The sequence below is a fragment of the Colobus angolensis genome, unplaced genomic scaffold (assembly GCF_000951035.1).
Source record: "Colobus angolensis palliatus isolate OR3802 unplaced genomic scaffold, Cang.pa_1.0 Scaffold14, whole genome shotgun sequence".
NCBI classification, from domain to species: Eukaryota; Metazoa; Chordata; class Mammalia; order Primates; family Cercopithecidae; genus Colobus; species Colobus angolensis.
The window spans coordinates 14521380-14545010 of record NW_012114488.1 but is presented as its reverse complement, the minus strand read 5'-3'; the positions used below and the strand labels follow the sequence as shown (position 1 = coordinate 14545010).

Below are 23631 nucleotides of genomic sequence, written 5' to 3'. Positions count from 1 at the left end.
TATATTTAGGATTAAGGTGTAATATAAAAAAGTTCAACAGTTAAAAAATATAACAGTGATGAAATGAATTAAGAAATTTATAAATATATAAATGAAATATATTCATTTAAATAAAAGCAAATATGCATTTGTAAGATGTTCACAAGAATTATAATAACATAAATGAAATAAACATTTCTTTTACTTAAATAAAAGCAAAGATAAATGGAGAAAAATGCACTGACTATGGTTCATGACTGAACTATAGTCCTTTTTTTTTTTTTTGAGACACAGTCTTGCTATGTTGCCCAGGCTGCAGTGCAGAGGCCAATCTCAGCCCACTACAAACTCCACCTCCTGGGCTCAAGCAATCCTCCCACCTCAGCCTCCCAAATAGCTGAGATGACAGGCATGTACCCAGCTAATTTTTTTTTCATTTTTCAGAGAGATGGGGTCTCATAATGTTGCCTAGGCTGGTCTCAAACTCCTGGGCTCAAACAATTCTACTGCCTTGGCCTCCCAAAATGGTGGGGTTATAGGCATGGCCCACTGTGCCTGGCTGAACCATAGCCCTTTTAAGCATTGAATGCATTTAAAATATTTTCATTGTTCTATCAACAAAATATCCACATTTAAATGCATGCCTTATAATAATTAATACTACTCACTATTAAATACTAAATTAGAACTGATTCTCTAAAGGATCTTCATATTTTGTACATTGTGCTAAGTAATATGAGTTCTAATTGCTTAATATAAAATTACTTAATGGCACTTATAATTCTTGTAAACATCAGTATAAGTTTTAATAAAATGATGGAAGCACATGGAGAAATGGTTCTTTGATTGTTAAAATAGTTCATTTCCATAAGGCAGGTAAGAAATTAGTAAGTTAGATAACTGTTAGTCCATTTTCATGCTGCTGAAAAAGACACACCCGAAACCAGGAAGAAAAAGAGACTTCACTGGACTTACAGTTCCACATGACTGGCGAGGCCTCAGAATCATGGCAGGAAGTGAAAGGCACTTCTTACATGGCGGTGACAAGAGAAAAATGAGGAAGAAGCAAAAGCAGAAACCCCTGATAAACCCATCAGATCTCATGAGACTTATTCACCATCATGATAATAGCACAGGAAAGACCAGCCAACATGATTCAATGACCTCTCCCTGGGTCCCTCCAGCAACACATGGGAATTTTGGGAGACACAATACAAGTTGAGATTTGGGTGGGGACATAGCCAAACCATATCAATAACCCTGAGGAAAAAATGACAATGCTAGGATTCAGAAAATAGAGACGTTTTTGAATAAGAAAAATCTTCAGATACACAGTTAGATGATCCCAACAGAACATCCTTCAGTTTTGAAAGCCAAGGAAGCTTCACTGAGTCCTGTTTCTGCATAAATGATCAGTGGCATTTCAAAATTCACTGATGTGCAGTCTTTCCTTCACAAATGGACAAATGGAGATGAACAGAGGTCAATGGACATGGACCTAGAAGGAGAAGGAGTTACAGACAGACTCCTGAACTCTCAATCCAGCTTCTCAAACTGTCCAGCGTATAGTTGCTATCGACTCAATTGTCCCTTGGAAAGGATGAAATCTCAGATAGTCTCAAAGTTCACTTTACATAGTAACCCATTTTGTCACCCCTCTAATATTTTGAAAAGGTAATGGCAACAAAAAAGGGTCCTCAGTTTTCTAGGAAGGTTGACAAGAAGGAAGCAGTAGGAAGAGAAAGGCAGGAAAACCTTCATACTGGATCGTCCATTTCCAGCGATTATAGATAACAGAGAGTTGCTGATAAAGACAGAATTTCAATCAACCACTAAGCAGATTCCCACTGAGGAACACACTGGAGAAACACGAACTGTCAAGACAGAAGACCACCAGATGGCTGATGTGAATAACCCAATAAATACAAGACAAGAGTGGCACTTCTACCCAGTTCTAAATGAACACCTCATTTGTATGTTGTGTTCTGAGTTTCAGGGAAGGCAAAATGCCAATTCTAATTTACCTTTATTCACACTTTGCCAGGGATGCAAGGAAGGCAGAAAAAATTGTACAAAATAATCTTTTGTTTTTGTTCCCTTTAAGATCCTCTTTTACTCTTTTTGTTCCTTAGGCCATTGTTCCTCCACAGCCACACTACGGACTGCGCAACTGCTGTCTCAACCTTCAAAACACCTCAACTTCAACATGCTGAGATTACGTCTATTATGCTAATGAACTTCTAGTAGAAACCCCCAAACAGGAACGAACAAACGAAAAGGAAGTAATGCACCACCTCTGTTTCTCAGCCACCAGCACCTCCCGGGTGCTTCCCAGAGCAGTTCCCTGCTGGCTGCTGCGGAGTTCCTGTAGGAGCCTCCTCCCTGCTGGGCATGTCCTCAACCCCCAGTCATCAATGTAGCTCAGCCTGTGCATCTCAGTTCAGCCTCTAATTTCCCCAGGGTAGATTCCAGGCAGCCGCCCTGTTTCACGGCCTTTTAACATCCTATTTTCTTTCTCATCTTCCTTCTTGACAAGTCCAAGGTCATCAGGACTGGGCAGAGCTCCATCAAAGCAGGGAATGTTGATTTTATACACTGGAGCTGAGAGGACTGTCTGGCACAGAACAAGTGGCCAGTAGGATTAGGGAATGCATCAACCTTAATTTTCTATTCCTTTATTCCTGTCATTTCCTGTACCTCACAAAATGTTTCCAACCTTGCCAACATCACCACCTGTGAAAATCCCACCACCCACCCCTTGGGCCTCACCTCCTCCATGAAGTCCTCTTTGATCACCTTTGTGTTTTCTGAACCCCATAAGCACTTTCTGTGCATGTTTCATGTCACTTATGAAATACTAACTTGTGTTATTTCTCTGCCCTGTTCACAGGGAAGTCCTTGCACGGTCCTTCACATCCAGCCTTATCAGCATTTAGGTCCTGGTATAAAAATCATCGTTTGCTTACATGTTTCACTCCATCCCCAATTTTTCCCAAACACTATGAAAGCAATGAATTCAGTACTCATTTTTCTATCCTAATGCTTGGCACAGAAGAAATGCTTGGTAAGCTTTTTCCTTGCTCTGCGGAATCTGAATTGCAGTGATTTCTGTGAAGTCTTTTCTACTCAGCTAGATTCCTACATCCTGAAGGTCAGTCTTTGTTTTCTGCATAGTGACTAGCACAAATCAATGTGTTATAAAAATTATCTACATTTCTTTCAATGGAAAGATGCAAATTTTAAAAATGATCTTTTGCTTTTCCACTCTTGAAACATAAACACTTTCTCTGTACCTTGTAAATAATACTCACGTAAGATGATCACCACTGAAGTTATTTTCCCAAGCCCTGAGTATTAAGGGGAATGACAACTGCCTACTTGAGGAAGCTCAGATGATCCGAAGATCCCAAACTATGGTCCTTTCTTCAAGAAACATTAGTGGAAAGGAGTGTTTCACCACATGTGGGTCAACAGCACATGACATCGTCTCAGTTGTGATTTGATTCTCCATATGCTTATAATTTCCATTCTAAATTTAAAGTATGGTAAACTGGCTTTAAAGGATTTTTGCCACATATATCTTAAAAACTAAATTTTACTGTGGCTCTTGATAACTTTTTGAGAGCTAGTTTGACCTGAGTAAGAGAGATGATAGCTTCTTAATGACCGCCATCAAGGCATGATGAAGTACGCGTCCCCGGGAGCCATCAATCACCTGCTGGAAGGACCAGGAGGGCTGTTTCCCGGCCAAGAAGCAGGCCTCAATCTCTTGGCCCATTACTCTCACGTCTTCCTTCTATTCTTCTCACTCCATTAGGCTCCTGTGTATCTGCACTGAGGCTATCTCAGAGTGACCTCCTATCTCTAATCCCTGATATTTCCATCTGGGTCTAATCTACCATCCCGATTGAAACATTCGGGAATGCTTACAGCAGTATTTAATCTTTCTTTGCTCTGGGTCTCAGAATCTCATTTATAAATCTATTTGAAATTATCTTTTTTTGTATCTATTGCTATCTTCTCCGGTAGATCGATATATACTCTCTCCTATTCTAAAACCTAGTGGTCTAGAAGCACACCTCTTTCTGAGTAATTGAGATAAAGTGATTGGTTGTTTCTTTGTTGTCAGGGCCTTTGTCTAAACCTGCAGTGCAACCATCAATACAGCCTCGGACTGACACGTTTGACTTGTGAATCATTCTATGGAAAGGCAAAACAAATGAAGAAGTAAGACTTTTGAAGCCTCTGGGGTTTATAAACAGGTTTTGAATTCCTCATATTTGAGTATGTTGTAGTAATATGCATGATTTTGTTCTACTGTATATAAAGTATGATGCAAAGTATTCTATAGAATAGAGAATCACAGATTATCAAGTGTAAAAAACAGCTGACATTCACCTTGACTAGGAGTTTCCTGGAACAGGGAAGCAAGAAGCATCTTCGACAGTTAAAAAACATATTTTGGAAGCTGCATATTGCAGGAAAGATGGCGTCATAGACTAAACCAAGGTCGTGTTCTGTGATAGCAGTGTGGACACTGTTATTTGACATGTGCAGATTCTCTGCTACAGGCACACTGATTCCGGCACCTGGTTTTCTTTCTCTGGAGATTAATTTTTCATGTAGCAGTTTACAAGGAGTCTTAACACTACCATGAAGATGGCTGTTAATTCAGTTTTCCACCAAGTTATAAAAGAGCCCTGATGAAAAAGAAGTTATGTCATGGTTATCTCACAGAAAAAGGAGAACTAAATTGAGGTTAGGGTTCATACCCTCAAAGATTTTCAGAAGTTCTTAAAATATTACCTTAATTTTTATAGCACGCTTAAAAAATGGACACTGTTTTTCATGGCAACTAATATGTTTTCATATATCAATGAAATTTTTATTCAGATTTGTAAGATTTAAACTAATTCTGTAAAAAAAAAAAAAATTCTATCTTCTAATTTTAACCTTAACCATTCAAAAAAGAACAAGAAACTTTTTGTTATCAAGTACTCAAAACTTGGTTTAGAAATAAGCTGTCCTTGAGTCTGAATGCTGGATCGGGTTTTTGAAAAATGTTCTAAGAAAACTTTCTAGTTTGTCACCCCAAATTGCATGTCAGACAACAGAGAACACTTTGTCACGCTTAGACACCATTCAATCATAATCTGAGTTTAACTTCAAAGTTTTTCCAATTCAATTTTGTTTGGAATTAAGAAAATATGACTGTGGAGAACAATGTAAGGGCAGGCAGAGCATTTCTCTTCAGCCAAACACCAGGGCACAAAGGAAAAGGGGAGTGAATGAGTCCATTTGTCTTTTGCCTCTGTTTTCATTTTCTACTCTCTACATTTAAGTGTCCAGTTGCCCTTTGACCACAATGGGACCCCTGAAGAGTCACAAAAGCTGGAATTGCTTAAATATATATTTGGAGATGTTTGTGCTGATAGTTATTACACAGTGCAGACGAGCATGGGCAACATGAGAATATGGAGACCACAGCTCCCACGAAGTGCAATTAAAGACCGTCATTTGTGACTATCTCAGGGACACTTTTCAATCCAAGGTCGTTTTTTAAAAACAAAAGCAAACCAACCTTTTATTGTTATTAGATACCAGAAAACAAACAAACAAACAAAGAAACAAACATACAGTTCACACATGAAACCATCCTGAGAAATTCTGAGTCTCATTTTCGGTGATTCTAATGAAGTCTAAAACAACAATAAAAACAAACAAAAGAAATGCAGACTCCTTGGAGGATAGTAATTTGATCAAACTAAAACATGTTTAAGAAACTTTTTGGACATAAAATATGGAAATGACTTCTAACATAAATCAAAATTGCTCAGTATTAGGAGACGTATTTGCTATTAATTTTGTTTCAGTTAACATCTCTCAAGAACATGAAATCAGAGGTACAGACCATGAATATTAACTTGTATTCAAACTAATGTTCCAGTTGGCATATACTGAGCCTAAGAGGGAGAAAGTGTGAAAAATAGATTGCATGTTGAATAAGATGAAAACACTCTATTTATTATACTGAGTTTAATACCTACATTATTTATTACAGTTCAGGGGATAGTTTTAAGTATCTAATTTCATTTGAAATAAATCTTGGAGTTATTGTAAGAGGTCCTACGCTACTGCTTCTGATAAGAAAAAAAAATGTTTGATGTATAAGAGTTGAACTCCAGTCAAAATCAAATAATCTAAAAAAGAAAATATTATTTTACATAACACTTCAGGTAAATTCTGCCTCTCAAAAATATATGATATATAAAAAATATGATAGGTTGTGCAGTAGGAAATCAACACCCCTCCACAAGAATTTATTTGAAATGAACTTTAAAGTCATTTATTACTTTGAAGAGATCATTTAAATTTTCTTTCTTTTTTATTTGAGGAAATTCCCCCATCCTAAGCCCTACTGTGTGACTGACTGTCAGGTGTGAAAGAACAGGCAAGGTTCCTGCGCTTGGCTAACGGGCTCCTCATTACCAGAAAAGCACAGCCAAAGCCAGAGGTCTCGGAGGGGAGCGTTTGATGACAGCGGAGCTCAGTGTTACAAGTTACGATTCAGAACTCAGAAATAATGCTCAGACACTAGAACTCTGGGGTTTTCCTTAGTCTCTGTGTGCCCCAGTAAGAGAAACACACATCCCCCAGTACACATGCAAACACAAATTATTGCTCTGAAGTTCTTAAGGACAGTGTGTCCAATCTTCTGGCTTCCCTGGGTCACATAGGACGAAGAAGAATTGTCTCGGGTCACACATAAAATACACTAACATTAAAAATAGCTGATGAACTGAAAAAAAAAAAAATCACACAAAAAAAATCTCATAAGAGAGTTTACAAATTTGTGTCAGGCCACATTCAAAGCTATCCTTGGCGACATACAGTGCCGCAGGTTGAACAAGCTTGGTTTAAGGTATCATAGGTAAATTACAAAATGAAGATTGACACAGAATAACTAAAGTCTGATGCCATATCTGAAGTCAAGTTAGTTTCACTAATGGAGAAAATCCTAATTGATTTCATCCCCTTTTTAATCTCAAGCCTATATCCTTTGAGCTGACTGGAATTCTTTTTATAAAGAGATAAGAACAAATAGTATGCGCCCTCCTAAAATAACAGCGATTAGCGTACAGCTGAATTGGGTTCAGGTTTCTCTGTCTATAGGAGAGTTAGGGTCAAGTTTGTATTTGCACTCTTAAAAACCAAGGGTAAATTTTACTGCTATTTAAAATGATCTACTAAGATTATCTTTAAGTGTATAAAAATTAATTAAGAATATATTAGGATTGCTGCTATTTTAAATTCTAAGTACATGGATATTTTGTCTAAGTGATAGAAATTCAAAATTTTAATAAACTTAAAATACATAAAATAAATTATATATAGGGTCCAAAATACCGTCAAAACCTTGACTTTAGAAAATACAGGAGTCAGAGTTTATATTTAGCTGCATTGGGAAAACGTGATCCAGAAAAATGGTTTTAAGAGAGAGTGAAAGAGTTCAGCTCACACTAAGCACTGAACTTGGGCTAGCTATTGATATGGTTAGTCCGGTCACCCTCAGTCCCTTCACTTCACAGACGTTTAGTTGGTGTTTATTAAATATGGCAGAAAAAATATAGGTGGATATGATGCTTCCTTTTCCTACCTTGATAAAAATATCTTTGAGATATTTATGATGCTGAATTCCCTGTTTAAATACAAATTTAGCTGTACTCCAAAATATCTGCTTTGTGGTACCCTTTCATTGTTGCTTGTTCCCTTATTTCCATTTAGATCTTTACATTGACTCAGTGATTTGCATGTCCACGTGTAACAGATTTTTAGAGTTATATTTTTGCTATTGATATTTAAATTTCTTGAGGTCCTAAAACAGGATCAGTTGTTGATATCCTCCAGTTGCCAAGTGACTCTATCCTGATGTCGTGGGCTCACTGGTAGTATGAACCAGATGCATCCTTCCTAAGCTTGTACTGCAGGAGCCTCCAACTCTGCAGAGAGCTATGTTACTCTCTCTCCCACCATGGTGTTACATTTATCCACGTATTTTGTTAATTCTGACAATGTTTCCTTAGTACATTTTGAATCCGTGTTACTAAGATCATACCATTTTAAACTGCTTTATCTTCCTGGGTTACTAAACGTTTCTATCCCCAGAACCTCAAAAGTCTCTTTTTCCTGGGATTCTGAACATATTTTTCCTCAAAATCTTGAAAGTCTCTTTTTTAGTAATGTTTCCACCCTCCCCTAAGAATCTATTTTATGTGCAATTAAAACGGTTTCAACAGCATCCTTGAGTTAATACTTGCCTAGATTATTACCTTCCATTCTTTTACTTTTGATGTTTTTCTGCTCACCTCTTTTAGGTATGTCTTTTGTAACCTGCGTAAAGCTAGATTCTCTTCCTTTAACCCAGTCTAAGAGTCATTGTCTTTTAAACTTCAGTTAGTGCATTTCCATTTCTTTTCCTTTCTGTTACATGAGGTTTTACTTGTGCCATTTTTGTGTGTGCTACTTAAGTTGTTCCACTTTCCTATATTTCACCTCCTCTCTTTTCTTTTTTTTTTCCGTCTCCCAATTTGGCATTTTGTATTTTAGTTCAATCCTTTGAATGGTTGTACTAGACAATGGAGGTTCACCTCTAACTTTGAGGGTTTAATGTTGACAATGACTAGACTAACCAGGTGACTGGTCCAGGAATTGCTTCCCAGGAGGTCCCCAGCCTGAGGTTCCAATTAGGGTGAGGAAGATAATGACCTTGGCACAGGGACCATGACCTCTGAGGGCATAGCTGGCTGCTCTCCTGGAGAAGGGGCTTTCTACTAGGCCCAGAGGAGCATGGTCCATGCAGAGTACTGAAGACTTTTGAACTCAAGCCCTCACTGGGAGTTGAGGCCACTCCCCGCTCCCCGCAACCACTGTGGCCACACAGCTGGAATTGATGAGGGGCCAGGGTACTGAACAGCAAGGACTCGAATACAGCGAAGACAGGGAGGCCCAGCCGTGAACCTATAAACGCATGGTGTTTGGAAAGGTCTTGAGAAGCAGCAGCCATTATTTACTGCCAGAAAATTCACCAGGCAAGTCCCATATGTGTTACAAGTGTGAGGAACTATACATGTCCTACAAGTGCTACAAAGACAAGAAAGCGTCCAAAACTCCCCCCTCATTTGGCACCAGGATCTTCTATGCGAGGAAAGGTCTTTTGAGTGCAGGGAAGATGAAGAAACTTGGAGCCAAAGCTGTCACCTCCTTCAGAATTCCCAAGTCCACACCACAGAAGGGATTTGTTGGGGAAGCCAGGCTGAGAAAGTTCCCACTCACTCAGCATGGAGAACTCACACCCAGGAGAGGCCACCTATGAGAGACGCTTCAGCCACGCTCAGGCCTTAAGCATCATGAATGCTCACACTGGAGAGATGCCTGGTGAGTGCAATGAGTGTGAAGAAGCTTCATTTGTCACCGGGAACTTCATAGGCTAATAGGCCTCATGAGCACAGCCAGTTTTCCGCCGCAGATACACACTCGGGAGTGCACACCACACATGGTCTTAGGTTTGCTATGCACGTGCCTCCTCATCCTTGTTCAGGAACAATGTGCCCCCACCTGAGAGGCAAGCAGGAGCGTGGCCTTTGTGAGAAAGCCTTTGGTCATGATGCAACCCCATGTCCAGAGCACCCGTGCCAAGGGCCATGGGGTGGCCTCAAGGGCCACAGAGGTGTGAGGCCTTCGGGGACAATGATGTACTATCTGACCTTCCCTGGAACCCAGGGGTAGTTGTCACCCATAGGGCTGATGGGAAGAAGCCTTCCTTCCGCTCCATCCTGGTGGGGCAGCTGCCCCCCCCCACATGATCAAAGAATGCAGCCTCTAGTGTCACCCACACTACCCTGGAGTGAATCCAGACTGTCCTGTGCACAGAATTGGCCTAATCTGGACAAGGGTATCAAGGGGTGTCAGCTGGAAGCTTCTGGGCAAGGCTTCCTTGCCCCATGGTATTTAAAGTCTCTATGTGACAGCTGTGATGGCTTCAAACAGCCTATGAGTCCCCTTATTTGTGGACTGTGGTATCCAAAGTGGGCAGAAGGTGCCCTAGAACAAATCCCCCAAAGATACTTGGAATGACTGTATTATCAGATGAGATCAGGCGTATTCAGGGTGGTATGGCTGTAGAGAGGAATGATTGTATTATCAAATTCTATCATCTTCCATGTTTTTTAAGTTCTCTTTTATATTTTAAATCTACTCTTATGTTCTGGCAGCATTTAGGATAATTTTTTTTCAGGTCAAATTTCAGATCTAAGTTCTATTTTCTCTTTTTAGCTATGTCTTATTTGCTGTTCAGCCCATTTAGTAAACTTTGTGTCAATTATTAAAATTTATATATAATTCTAGAATTTCAGGTGTATGTGCTTGTTTAATTCGACTGGATATTTCCAATAGTTTTCTTTTTTTTTTTTTAATCTTTGTCTTATACAGTTTTATTTTTTAAACATATTAAGCATCCTTATACTCTATCCTTGATGATTTCAATTTCTATGTTCTTTACTGTTTTGAATTCTGCTCACTCTTATTCACCATGGCTTGTTTCCACATATATTTTGTGATTTTTCTGATTGTTAGTTTATGTTCCTTAAAATACTGACTGGGAAAATCATTTCAGGACTCCTTTGAAAGACAGGGCTCCTAGAGGATTTGGGCTACTCTCAGCCCAGTACCCAGGACTACAACTCATGACCGACTGCATTAAACAACATCCCAGACCCAGGACTTTCAGTGCCACACAGGAAGAGTGAATATTGGCCCCAAACTCAGGTTTCAGTTACAGATATAACTCAAACATTATACATATACTGTTGTATATATGTATACCCTATACATACATATCATGTTGACCCTAAAAACTTGTAAGCATAAACCCATCGGGTTGTACTTACAAGTTTTTCAGGGCAAGATTGTATGTATGTATATATGTATCACACATATGTATCTGTGGAAACAGAGACGTATATATAATTGCACTATTAGATGTAATTATATCTACATATTATGTATGCTATAATATATACATATTACATTTGTATACATGTAAAGGTATGTAATTATACTTAAGAATGTAGCCCTAGGAAATATGCACTTTAACTTCATCCCAGTGGGAAACTGGCAAGACTGTGTGATGTCTCAAAAATCTGTGAGTGACATACAAGTCATTATTTTTCTTCAGGATTTCTTTCTTCAGGATTGGGATGAATAAAAATCTGTCCATAGCCCCTAGCCCTAGTCTGGTGGACAGTGACTGTTTATTGCTGCCCACTGCTATCTTGGTATCCTTCCGATCAGCCAGCAGATTGGTGAGAGAAAGCTCCTCTAATGATTCTCGCTCAAACACGGTACCTGTTGCTGTTGACAGACTCTGTTCCTTAGAGAAGATTTGAATGGCCAGCTGGCTCTGACAGTTTGGGAACTGACGCTGACATTTGTGTTGGCACCATAACAGTATTTACAACTCAGGAAATGTATACAGTCAGATTACGATGGAGCCAGCGAGTTTTGAGGTTAAAAAAAAATACAACAATATACATGTTAAACATGACCATAATAACACAATTATCTTAAAAATAATTTCAGAGCGGCCGGGTGTGGTGGCTCAAGCCTGTAATCCCAGCACTTTGGGAGGCCGAGGCGGGCAGATCATGAGGTCAGGCGATCGAGACCATCCTGGCTAACACGGTGAAACCGCGTCTCCACTTAAAATACAAAAACAAAATTAGCCGGGGGTGCTGGCGGGCACCTGTAGTCCCAGGTACTCGGGAGGCTGAGGCAGGAGAATGGCGTGAACCCAGGAGGCGCGGCTTGCAGTGAGCCGAGATTGCGCCACTGCACTCCAGCCTGGGCAACAAAGCAAGACTCTGACTCAAAAATAAATAAATAAATAAACAAACAAATAAACAAATAAATTCAGAACTTAGGGATTCTTTAAGGAAATATCTGCTGTCTATGAAACATACGGCATATACTTGCAAAGAGAGAAAGGATAACAAAGAACAGAGGATGGTAATTCGATTACACAGCTGGCCACCCATACTATATTTTGTAATAGTCCACTATGTCAGAAAACTACTAAAGAAAGGTAGAGGAGATAAAGCAGAAAAAAAAATCAATTTTTAATTATGGAGAATATAAACATAAAATATCACTGGAGCAGGAAAAAAGGTGAATCTTATTCTTTTGTTATTTTTCTTTTGGAAGCTCTGAACTGGCTCTCCTTCTCTTACATTTCCTTTTCTTTCTATGGATGTAACTTTGTAAGGAGTTAAAATTGACACATTTCTACATGGTCCCCAAAATTGTTAAGTCACTAGGAAAGCGACCCTGGAAGGCAGGGTCACAGGTTGGATTTTTGGTGAATGTAATTAACATATTTGAATATCATAACAATTTTGGTAAACATTATTAGATGGAAGAACAGTCAGTTGACATTTTTGTCTCTAATTTCCTAGCAAACAGTGAAGATGCCATCATTTTCTCGCAATAAGAGGAATGAATGCGACCAGGTACTTACTGCAGTAGTCCCAGGGCAGTTTGGGGATTGGCATTCACCATTCATCCGGTTTGGAATTAAAACATCATCCCAGCAAGATGGACCCTTTGGGAAAAAACAACAATATATTATTATATGAGTTATAATAGAAATGTTCTTCTTAAGACATTTTCTAAACTATGTCCGCTTGTATTACAACATAATAGTGAAATTCGTGGGGTCCAATTTCCAAAGTGTGGTCTGCAGACTCTGGGGTTCCTCCTGACCCTTTCAGCAGATCTGCTAGGTCAAAACTACATTCATCAATATACAAAGACTATATTTGACATTTTGCTCCAAATGTGTTCATTTTCCACTTGTAGCTTCCCCTAGGGCTGAGGTTAAATGCTGCCTTGCTAGAAAGGCCATCCCTGACTTTGCTCCACTTCTCTGTCTGCCCTTCCAGGCTTCCTTTGCTTCATAATAATTATCACCACCGTCCCGCCCAACCGCACCATGCAGTGGCCCAGCACAGAGCAAGGGCTGTCTGACCCTACTGACCACAGCTACACAAAACCCAACTTGGTCTACTCTGTTCCCTCAGACATCCTAACACCTAGAGAAGGGCCTGGCATTAAGGGAGTGCTCAGCAAACTTTCCTAGGCATCAAAGAAATAAAAATTCAAATAACAGCAACACTTCTTTTAAATTAGAGAAGATCACTTAAAATGAAATATCAGTGTCAATTATTGCATTCCTCTTGGAAAGCAAACCAGTAAAAAGCATCACAAGCATTCAACTGGCTCATAATTTTTGGACTACATTTTAAGAAATCGGGCTGTAGGCGGTGGCTTATGCCTGTAATCTCAGCACTTTGGGAGGTTGAAGGGGGCGGATCACCTGAGGTCAGGAGTTCGAGACCAGCCTGGCCAAGATGGCAACACCCTGTCTGTACTAAAAATACAAAAATTAGCTGGTTGTGGTGGCGCACGCCTGTAATCACAGCTACTCAGGAGGCCGAGGTAGGAGAATCGCTTGAACGCAGGAGGCAGAGGTTGCGGTGAGCCGAGACTGTGCCACTGCACTCCAGGCTGGGAGACATAGCAAGACTCCATCTCAAAAAAAAAAAAAAAGGCCGATAGGGGAGAGGGCACAGGGGATCAGGAGCAGCAAATTTCCAGATCCTCAAATCTTCTAAACAGAAAGTTCAGATCATCTACTTGGAAACAAAAATCAAAACAGAATTTTTAAATTGTAGCAATACCTTCAATTTCAACCTAAAATTCTGTGTGTCTGACCTAATGATCAATTAAATGGGAGAACGGGAAAAAGCGGCTTGGGGAGATACAAGTTGGAAAGTTGACTTGTCTGTCTGTCAGGGCTCAGGGTTCAGGAAACCATCGGATGCCTGAGGAAAAGCCCAAGTGGCAGCCTGGACCTCCTCCCCGTGGGTGGAGCAGCGAGGCGGCCACGGGAGGGGCGGAGTGAGACGTGGGGTGTCTCCCCAGCTGTGACACAGAAGGAACGGGGTGGGAGGGTGGCATCAAGGGCTGGAGGAGAGGGACAGAGCTTTCAGGAGACGTGGTATGAGTCCAGTGCCCAGTGCAAGGCAGAAGGTTAGGACTCAGGGGCAGAGGCTGTGGTGATTTTACTACCCACAACGTTTGGACCCAAGCCAGTGTTTAAGTTGTAGGAGCTCAATCAGTCATCACAAGACCCATCTCTGCTTCAGGAACCAGCACAGAGCCGCCCTGCCACCTTGTAGGAGATGCTGGGGAAAATACCGTGGGAGGTGGGCAGGGGTTCACAGCCACCACTGCTAGACCACAAGAGTGCTCCCTCCCTCCCTCCTTCACCATTACATGTGTGCACACACACATGCATGCCACACAGTCACACACACAGTCAGGAAAGCACGCACACAGGCATGCATGCACACAGCATGCCACGCACCACACATGCATAAACACACCACATATGTACATGTGCACACACATTCTTCACACCCCAAACACCTAACACACCCCACACACATATACCCACACACATGCATGCACACCAAGACACACCACACATGCATAAACACACCACACACACATGCACACACACACAATACCACACAGCACACAGGCATACACATACTACATACACTCACACACACATGCATGCACACATGCACTATTCTAGAGAAAAGCAGGGGATGCAGAGCACTTCTCTAGACCTGAGCTGTGCCTGAAAGAAACTGAGCCATTTGACAGAGGCTCTTTACCCTGAACCTCAAAGGGAGCTGCCTCTGGGATCCACTGATCATTAACCCAAAAGCCACTGCTTAATCTGGAGGTAAGTTTGCAGAAAAGAGTTCTAGCAGGACTGAAACTGCGATGGTCTGAAAAGTCTGCTTTCAAGCTTGGCCCTTGGCTGGCGTCTGGGAATGTGAATTTTGGAAGTGTCCACATCATTCCCTTACTGCTCTGGGTGGTGTGCAGAGCCTGAACTATCTGTATGAACCATGGCTATGCGCACCATCTTCTCACCCTCTGCAAGGTTGGAATTTTGATAAGCCCCAGGCAGAGGTGTCTACATGACCAGTTTCCACTAAAATTGCTGGGCACTGAGTCTCCGATGAGCTTCCTGGCAGACAACACTTCACACGCATTGTCACAACTGGCTGCTGGGGGAATGAGTGCCTCTTGAGTGACCACTGTGGGAAGACTCAGAGCCTTGCCTGTGCTTTGCTTTAAACTTTCCCCCCAGGCCTTTTCTGCTTGCTTCACATCCTTTTGTTGTAGCGAATCTTAGCTATGTGTGTGAAGGCACGGCAAGTCCTGCAGGTCCTCCTGGTGAATCACTGAATCTGGAGGTGGGAAGTGGTCTTGGGGGCCCAGGACATGATGACATAGGATTGGTGATCAAGGCAATGTTGTTGCTGGCACATAAGAGGGTCAGGGCTCGTCATTCAGATCACATCAGTCACAAAGAACAAGACATTTAATTTTCTTTGCACATCCCACTATATTCACGATAATGTACACACACGTATGTGATTTTAACAACTTCAGAGTAATGCTATTAAAACTGAACAGAGGATGTTAATTATGATTTATGTAACAAAATATACATGTTATTCAGCTTGGACAATACAAAAGTAAAAACAGAAATGTGAGGAATTGGAAGGCAGAAGTGAGGCTGGAGAGAAAAGAGAAAAGTGGTGATGAATTCCCTTACCTGCCAAGTTGTTTTTATTATAAGGGTATCTGCACCTTTGATTTTTAAACATGTGCATATATTCACTTGATAAAAGTTACAAATACATAGAAATAAAAGAGAGGTAAAGAAATGATACCTAGGACCTTGATCATATTCATCAGCCTCATTTTTCCAGCTTCAAGTGAGAAATTCAGTGGAGATCCATGTGTCTAGAATGCAATCCGCTATAATGATTACACTTTCAAATCTGAGGACATTTCTTACTCCTATACAAATCTCTGAACTACAATTGCTTTAGCCATAAAACTCGTGGAACACTGTGTATGATGATTAGGCAATTTCGGTTTTATATTTTCTAAAATATGACAGGATCAAAGTTAAATCTGCTTTGTAATGGTATCGATTCCCCGGGACATTTGTTTCTATTTTCTGGATAGTCATAACATTCATACTAATAGTGTGAGTAGTATGGATAAATAAGCATGTCTATTTTATTATATTGAATTCCCATATTCAACAGAGGATTTTAATTATGATTATTAAATATATATGTAACATGCAAATTACATGGCAAATTGCAAATCCTTTGACAAGAACCCAGAGGGCACGTCTTGCCCCTTTGTTTGTTTTAATGTCCTTTTCTCGGTAGGTTGTGGTTTGTTCTACCTTTACGGACACAACAAATCAGACTTCTCTCATTTTTAGACAATCAGGAAAACTTTAGAGTCAAATTTGTGGACTGGCTCTCCCAATTTTACATAACTTATAATACACACTTCGTTTACTAATATTACTCTTGGCTTCATATTACTTTCCTTTGATCCCTTTCCTCATCTAATTTAATTTTTTCTGGTTTTCATCTCAATGTATTCCTGCAAGCTTGTCACATCATTCTGAAATGAGTCAGGGGATGATTAGGTAATTGTCAGGCCTTGTGATGTAACCTGACTGACAGCTCTAACAGGAGCAGTGCTCCCTGGGATGGCAGTTATCTCGCCTCCGGAAACAAGGTGATCTCTGGCCAGATGCCTGTGCCGAGCTCTGGCTCTCATACTGTTGTTGGTGGCGATTCCTAGTGAACCATACTGTGCCTGAGGCACCGAAAAGTCCCTGGGTTTAAAAGAAATCCATTTCACTGTGGTTAACCATTAACTAAACAGGACAACACTGCTTCTCTTCTCTTGAAGTTTTTTTCTCACTGACTCACGATACATGCAATGGTCAATGACACACCTGCGTGGCAACAGCCAAGAAGAAGGACTAATAGGCCAGGCATGGTAGCTCATGCCTGGAATCCCAGCACTTTGGGAAGCTGAGGGGGGTTGATCACCTAAGGTCAGGAGTTCAAGACCACCCTGGCCAACATGGTGAAACCTTGTCTTTAATAAAACACAAAAATTAGCTGGGCATGGTGGCGGGTGCCTGTAATCTCAGCTATTTGGGAGGCTGAGGGAGGAGAATCACTTGAACCCGGGAGGCAGAAACTGCAGTGAGCTGAGATCATGCCACTGCACTCCAGCCCGGGAGACGGAGTGAGACTCTGCCTCAAAAAGAAAAAAAAAAAAAGAAGGAACACCAATAATTAAATGCAGAAGTTAGGTCCCAGTTATATTTTGCTTCACAGAGTAAGACTTCTTACCCTCAAAGTCTAGCATTCAGTGAGACTTTTCTGTGCATATCACAGATATTTATTTTTTCATATTTAAATTTTTAGTGCCCAAATAGCAACTAAAATATTTATGGAACAATTCCTGTAATTGTCACATCAGGTGCTATGTTATCTGACAAATTCATGTTTTCAGAGACATTATAGAAAACTCATTCACAATATTCTTCTTGATTTCAAACCATAACACCATGGTATAAGTAGTAAAACTGAATGGAATTCTTTTGAATCTAGGGCTTCAACACAGTAAAATAGATATGCTGGTTTACGCAGCTACTCACACTAATAGTGTGAATGTGTGAATAGTACGAATAGCAGATTTAACTGTGCTCCTGTCAAATTTTGGAAAATATAAAACTTTAATTGCCTAATCATTGAACAGAATGTTTTAAGAGTTGCATGGCTAAAGCATTTATAGTTAATAGTTTTCATATAGTAGTAAGAAAGGTCTTCAGATTAAAAACTCTGCAAAAAATACATGGCAGTAGAAGGGAGCTATGGATGATAATAATGTCAATTGGAGAACCAAAACCACTATTTAATCCCTCAAAGCTACTGAATTATAGAAAGATATCTCAATAAAATGTCACATAGTCCAATAGAAAAAATTTGGCTGGTTTTTAGAAAACATTCTCTTTTTTTTTTTTTTTTTTGCCTAGTTATGATTACAACCAAGAAAAATATATAAATTATTTTAGCAACACTAGCAGGGTGAGGAAACCATTGGCTGCTGGCCAAATCCCACCTTATACAGACTCTGTGCTAAGAAATGTTTTCATATCTGTTGATAGCTGAGAAGCACAAAAAGAAGAATATTTCATGACACATGAAAATCACGAGAAATTTAAAATTCAGTGTCCATAAAGTTTTATTGGCATATAGCCACATAGAGTATGGTTGCTTGTATGCTACAATGAGCTGCTGCAACACAGACCTCATGACCTACACAGCCTATCATATTTACTGTTGGACCCTTTATAGAAAAAGCTTGCCGACCCCAATCTACAGCAAATTAAAATTTCCAAACTCATGCTGAAAAGTACTTTTTTATTTTTAATATTGTGGTGTCACTTTGGCTAACATATAATCTCATATGTTTGTACGAGTAGGTGCGTCCTGTGTCTCAAGTGAGAAATTACAATGAAAACCTTAGTGCTGTTGACCTGAGAATTCCGAGAAGACAGTGAGAGAGAGGCAGCAATTGAATCATGGGATTCATCAAATAGTTTGCATCAGTAAGTGGAAAATGACAACCAGAGATGGCATTTGAGGATTGGTCCTGACTAATCTTACTGTCTATAGAAAAGCGTGAAGCAAATATTATCTAAAGACATCTATATGATGCATGTAAATCAGAAATACAGAGAAATTACCCAACAGAGGGAAAGCATTGATAAAATCTATAAAATGTGGGTTTTAAAATGTATTTTAAAAAGTTCTAGAACTAATAATCTGAAGCCATTCTGGCTATGTCTTTCAATGCCCAGTAAAGTGGAAAACTGAAGTATGTAACTGGCTAATTCATATTCAAATATTACTCAGACACAGCCCAGATTGACAAAGCAAAATAATTACTTTTCTTGAGTTATCTAAATAAATGCTATAATCTGCTCATCATATGTGAGTATATGCATTGATGCTTAAAATAAATTGCTAATTCTATTTTCCAAAATGTTAATAGTAAACCATGACATTTACAGTTTTTGAAAAACGTTATTTAATAGTAATTTTACTTAAACTATACCTACCCTATTATCTCATCTTGTCATCATATATGAAGGATTTGAAATATTCTCTTGAATAATTCACAAACATTTAAGCCATATAATTAAGTGTAAGGGACTAAAATAATTTTGTAAATCATACTAAGGATATACTACAACAACAGCAAAACTATCTTGAAAACAGCTGTACCCAGAAGCTTGAGTCTTCCCTTGATTTTTTTTTATCTGTGTCTGTAACAAAAGGATACAAAGAAGGAGCTTTGAAGTTCACAAATTTGTTGAATTTCATTTCTACCAATCACTAGCTATGTGTTCCCGAGCTAGTTGCATGGACCCATTCCAAACTTTGTACTCTTCATCTGAAAAGTGAGGAATTAAATATCTACTTCACAGAGTGTGCATGAAGATTAAATGAAACAACACAAATACAAACAACACTGTGCAAAGGCAACACAACAGACGCCTTTACACAGTGTCTGGCACATAGAGACTTGAAAAATGGCAACTGTTACAAGTATTATTTCTTATTTCTCAAAAGAGAACTGCCTGAGTAGCGTTATTTTTGGTTTAGTAAAAGCTGAGCAATAAGAAGCCTCGTTTCAAGGGATCTGGACGCACAGCCCAGTGGGTTTCTGAATTCACCTTTTTCTCAATTTCCCTATTATCCAGCCCTCCCCAAGATCATGTCACTTTCTACAGCATGCTGTTTATAATTCTTCTAAACCATGTACTCCCTTCTGTCATATAGTAGACACTGACACTGTTCTGAACATCCATCTTCCTTCATTTGATTTAAAGATCCTACGCTCTCACAAAGCTAAGCACAATGCCATGGTTAGAACAGTGGCATAATAAATGCAATCATTAAATAGTAAGCAGGAAAAAGAATGAAAAAAAATTCGTTAAACCAAAATATTCATCCACTTACCAAATATTTATTGTTGCTCTCAAACCCTGAGATTGCAGTTATAAAAAAGAGTGAATAATCGCTTTTCTTGTAGACTTTATATAGTAGCTACAAAAAAATGGTATTACAAATGAACCGATCACACCCATTAAAATGAGTAAGATTTTTGAAAATGCCCATGTCAAAGACGGACAAGTTGTAAAACAACTGGAATATACACACTGTTGGTGCAAATGGAAAATAAAAACTGGAGGGCACCCACATCTCTGTGAAATATATCATCTGACTGGATAGACAAGACGTGGTATAACTATTCACTGGATGACTACTCAAGAATAAGCAGTGTCCTGTTACCTATAAATGCAACAACATTAGCGATTCTCAGAATTAGTCTGAGTGAAAGAAGCCAAACATGGAATATGTGGCATGATTCCATTTATATGAAATGCAGAGGTCGCTTGGGGGTGGGAGCAGAGTGGGAACAGGCTATATAAACGCATAAGGGTTATTTGGGGGGTTATGGGCTGAACTGCATCCCCTCAAAATTTATGTTTAAGTACTAACTCCCAGTTCCTCAGAATGTGAATGCATTTGGAGCTAGGTCTTGACAGAGGTAATTAAGTGCAAATGAGGTCATTAGGGTGAGTCCCAATCCAATATGGCTGATGTCCTTAAAAACGGAGGAAAGGCCATGTGAAAATATGGGGAGAAGGTGGCCATCTGCAAGCTAAGGACAGGGGCCCCGGAAAACACCAAGCCTGCTGACATACTTGATCTCAGACTTCTAGCCGCCAGAAAAATGTGAGAAAATACATTTCTATTGTTTACGCTTTCCAATCTGGGGTATTTTGTCATGGCAGTCCTAGCAGACAAATAGAGAGGCTATGGAAATGTTTTTTATCATGACTGTGCTGGTGGCTTTATGTTGTTATGTACTTGTCAGAACTCCTCAAATTATACCCTTCAAATGGAGGAAGTCTATTTACACAAATTATTCTCAATAAAGTGGGTGAGGAAAAAAATGAACTGAGAAGATGACAAGGAAACTCAATAAGAGACAGAGAATCTCTGTAGCAAATGTTGCTTGAAAAAGTGAATATAAATATCTCACTCCATACAGAAAACAAACAGGAACATCTTGATAACCTTGGAACAGGTAGAACTTCCTTGTAAGGACACAGAAGACTCTAACCCCACATAAAGAAATGTATAAATTGAATTTCAATGAATATTAAAGCTCATCAAAAACACCAAAATATGAATATACAAGGCACAGACTTGGAAAATATTAATAATACATATAATTGTCAAATAATCTCAGAGCTTACAAAGAGCTAAAATAAAGAACACATTAATAATATAGACACAAACACATAAGTTAAAAATACGCAAAAACTTGAACAGGCTATTCACAAAACAGACGTATAAGTTGCCAATAATTATATAAAACGATGTTCAACATCATTAAAAATCAGGGAAATGCAAGTTAAAATCACAAGATACAATTTCACTTGATTTCACATCTTAGCCACTATCATAATACTAAATGTCAGTGAGGATAAAGATTAACAAACACGCTCAAATGTAATTGGTGGAAATGTAAAACAACCAATTTGAAAATGGTTTTGGATTTTCTTTTTTTTTTTGTTACAGTTTCACTCGGTCGCTCAGGCTGGAGTGCAGTGGCATGATCTCCGCTCACTGCAAACTCTGCCTCCTGGGTTCAAGTGATTCTCCTGCCTCAGCCTTCCGAGTAGCTAGGATTACAGGAATGTACCAACACAGCCGGCTAATTTTTGAATTTTTAGGAGAGATGGGGTCTCACCACATTGGCCAGGCTGGTCTGGAACTCCTGACCTCAAAAGATCTGCCTGCCTCGGCCTCTCATAGTTGGGATTACAGGCTAGAGCCGTAGCGCCCAGCCCTGGAATTTCTTATTATGTTAAACATATATTTAAACTATGACTCAGCACTGTCACTCCAAGGTGTTGGTCCAAGCAACATAGACTCATACATGAATCTAACATCACAGCCTTACTCAGGTTAATCCAAACCTGGAAACAAGCAAATGTCCTTTGACAGTGACTAGAATAAACCATGGGGTATCACACAATAGCACAGACTCAGAAATGAAAAGAGATCTACTGAGTTACACAACAATACATCATATTTGCAGAACAACAGAAGTGTCCTGTGGAAACATCTACTTGTCCTTTTCTTCATCCACTTTTTTTTCTCACCTGTTTGTAATATACATAGTGCATCTTGAACCACAAGTTAAGGTTATACACAGTAGAGCAACAATATCGAAAGAGTCTGGGTTCCTGTCACCGTGAAGCGCCATAGCAGCCTTGAACCACCGATCTAAACTTTCACATGAGAGAAAAACCGAACTCTCACATTAAATAAGTCACTGTCACTTTGAATTTTTAAGATATTCACTGTCAAACCCAATGGTCACTATTATTACAATTAAATTAACTGTTTTCATAGAAAAATCAATGGAACGCACAAAACAGCAGCAATATTCTATGATCTAAAAACCAGCAAGAATTTTCTTTCACAAACATGAGGGTGTTGACATAGGAAGATAAACAAGTCTATTGGAAGACAAAAGTAAAATATTACTTATAATACGTCAGGGAATAAAACCTTATTTATAAGTTCATGAGTTTTTACAATTACAGAAGTTGACCACAAAACCCTAACTTTTAAGAAATCATTGATCATTTTGATGAAAATCTTACCAAATGTGTTCTACAGTCCAAACTTATTTCAGCAGATTACATGTGACACGCACATGATGACTTAGCTTTCTAAAAAGAGCAATTGTATAATGAATATATGCCACTTGCCAGAAGCCACAGTTAATACCATATGGACCTTATCTCTGGTGACCTATAAACAAAGCAAGGCAGGCAGTACCAAAGCCTGTTTTACAGATGGAGAGACTAAGGTTTGGAGATGCTAAGAGATATGTTCAAGGCTACAAGTTTACAAAGTAACAAAGTCAATTTATCACAGAAGTATTTGTTGTTTTGTTTACTTTTCAGACACAGTTTTAAAAAATACATGTCAAATAAATAAGCATTTTTTATTTACTGTTTTACCATGAAATACAGTGATATCCTTGCTAACTATATCTCTGTCCTTCAGAGGCAGATGTCAGACAGATGTCACTATCATGCCAGGATAGTGGACACTTTCATATCTGGTGGGTAGGAAATTAGTAACTAAATTTACTAATTATGAAAAGAGGCACCAAGTTAAGATTTTGCTACAAGAAATGTGTATGGACATACATTTTTGGAATATATATCAATATCGTTACATACCTTTGGCCTCTTTGCTTATAACCTGCTTTTCTTTTATTTCATTATCTTATTATACTTCTATTAAGTTCCAGGGTACATGTGCACAACGTGCAGGTTTGTTACATATGTATACATGTGCCATGTTGGTGTGCTGCACCCATCAACTCATCATTTACATTAGGTATATCTCCTAATGCTATCCCTCCTCCCTCCTCGCTCCCCACAATAGGCCTCAGTGTGTGATGTTCCCCTTCCTGTGTCCAAGTGATCTCACTGTTCAATTCCCACCTGTGAGTGAGAACATG

The 23631-nt window shown here is 39.3% G+C and overlaps 1 protein-coding gene across 6 annotated transcripts in view; it reads right to left on the bottom strand.

Moving 5' to 3' along the window:
* Positions 1-23631, bottom strand: part of PARK2 (parkin RBR E3 ubiquitin protein ligase) — a 1410476-nt gene that overhangs the window by 716939 nt on the left and 669906 nt on the right. For 3 of the 6 annotated variants that reach the window (XM_011934975.1, XM_011934977.1, XM_011934978.1), the window contains exon 5: positions 12551-12634. The exons of the other annotated variants lie outside the window; for them this stretch is intronic. In XM_011934975.1, the coding sequence (XP_011790365.1) occupies positions 12551-12634 (84 nt within the window). The remainder of the gene's footprint in view (positions 1-12550; positions 12635-23631) is intronic. 6 annotated transcript variants of the gene reach the window in all.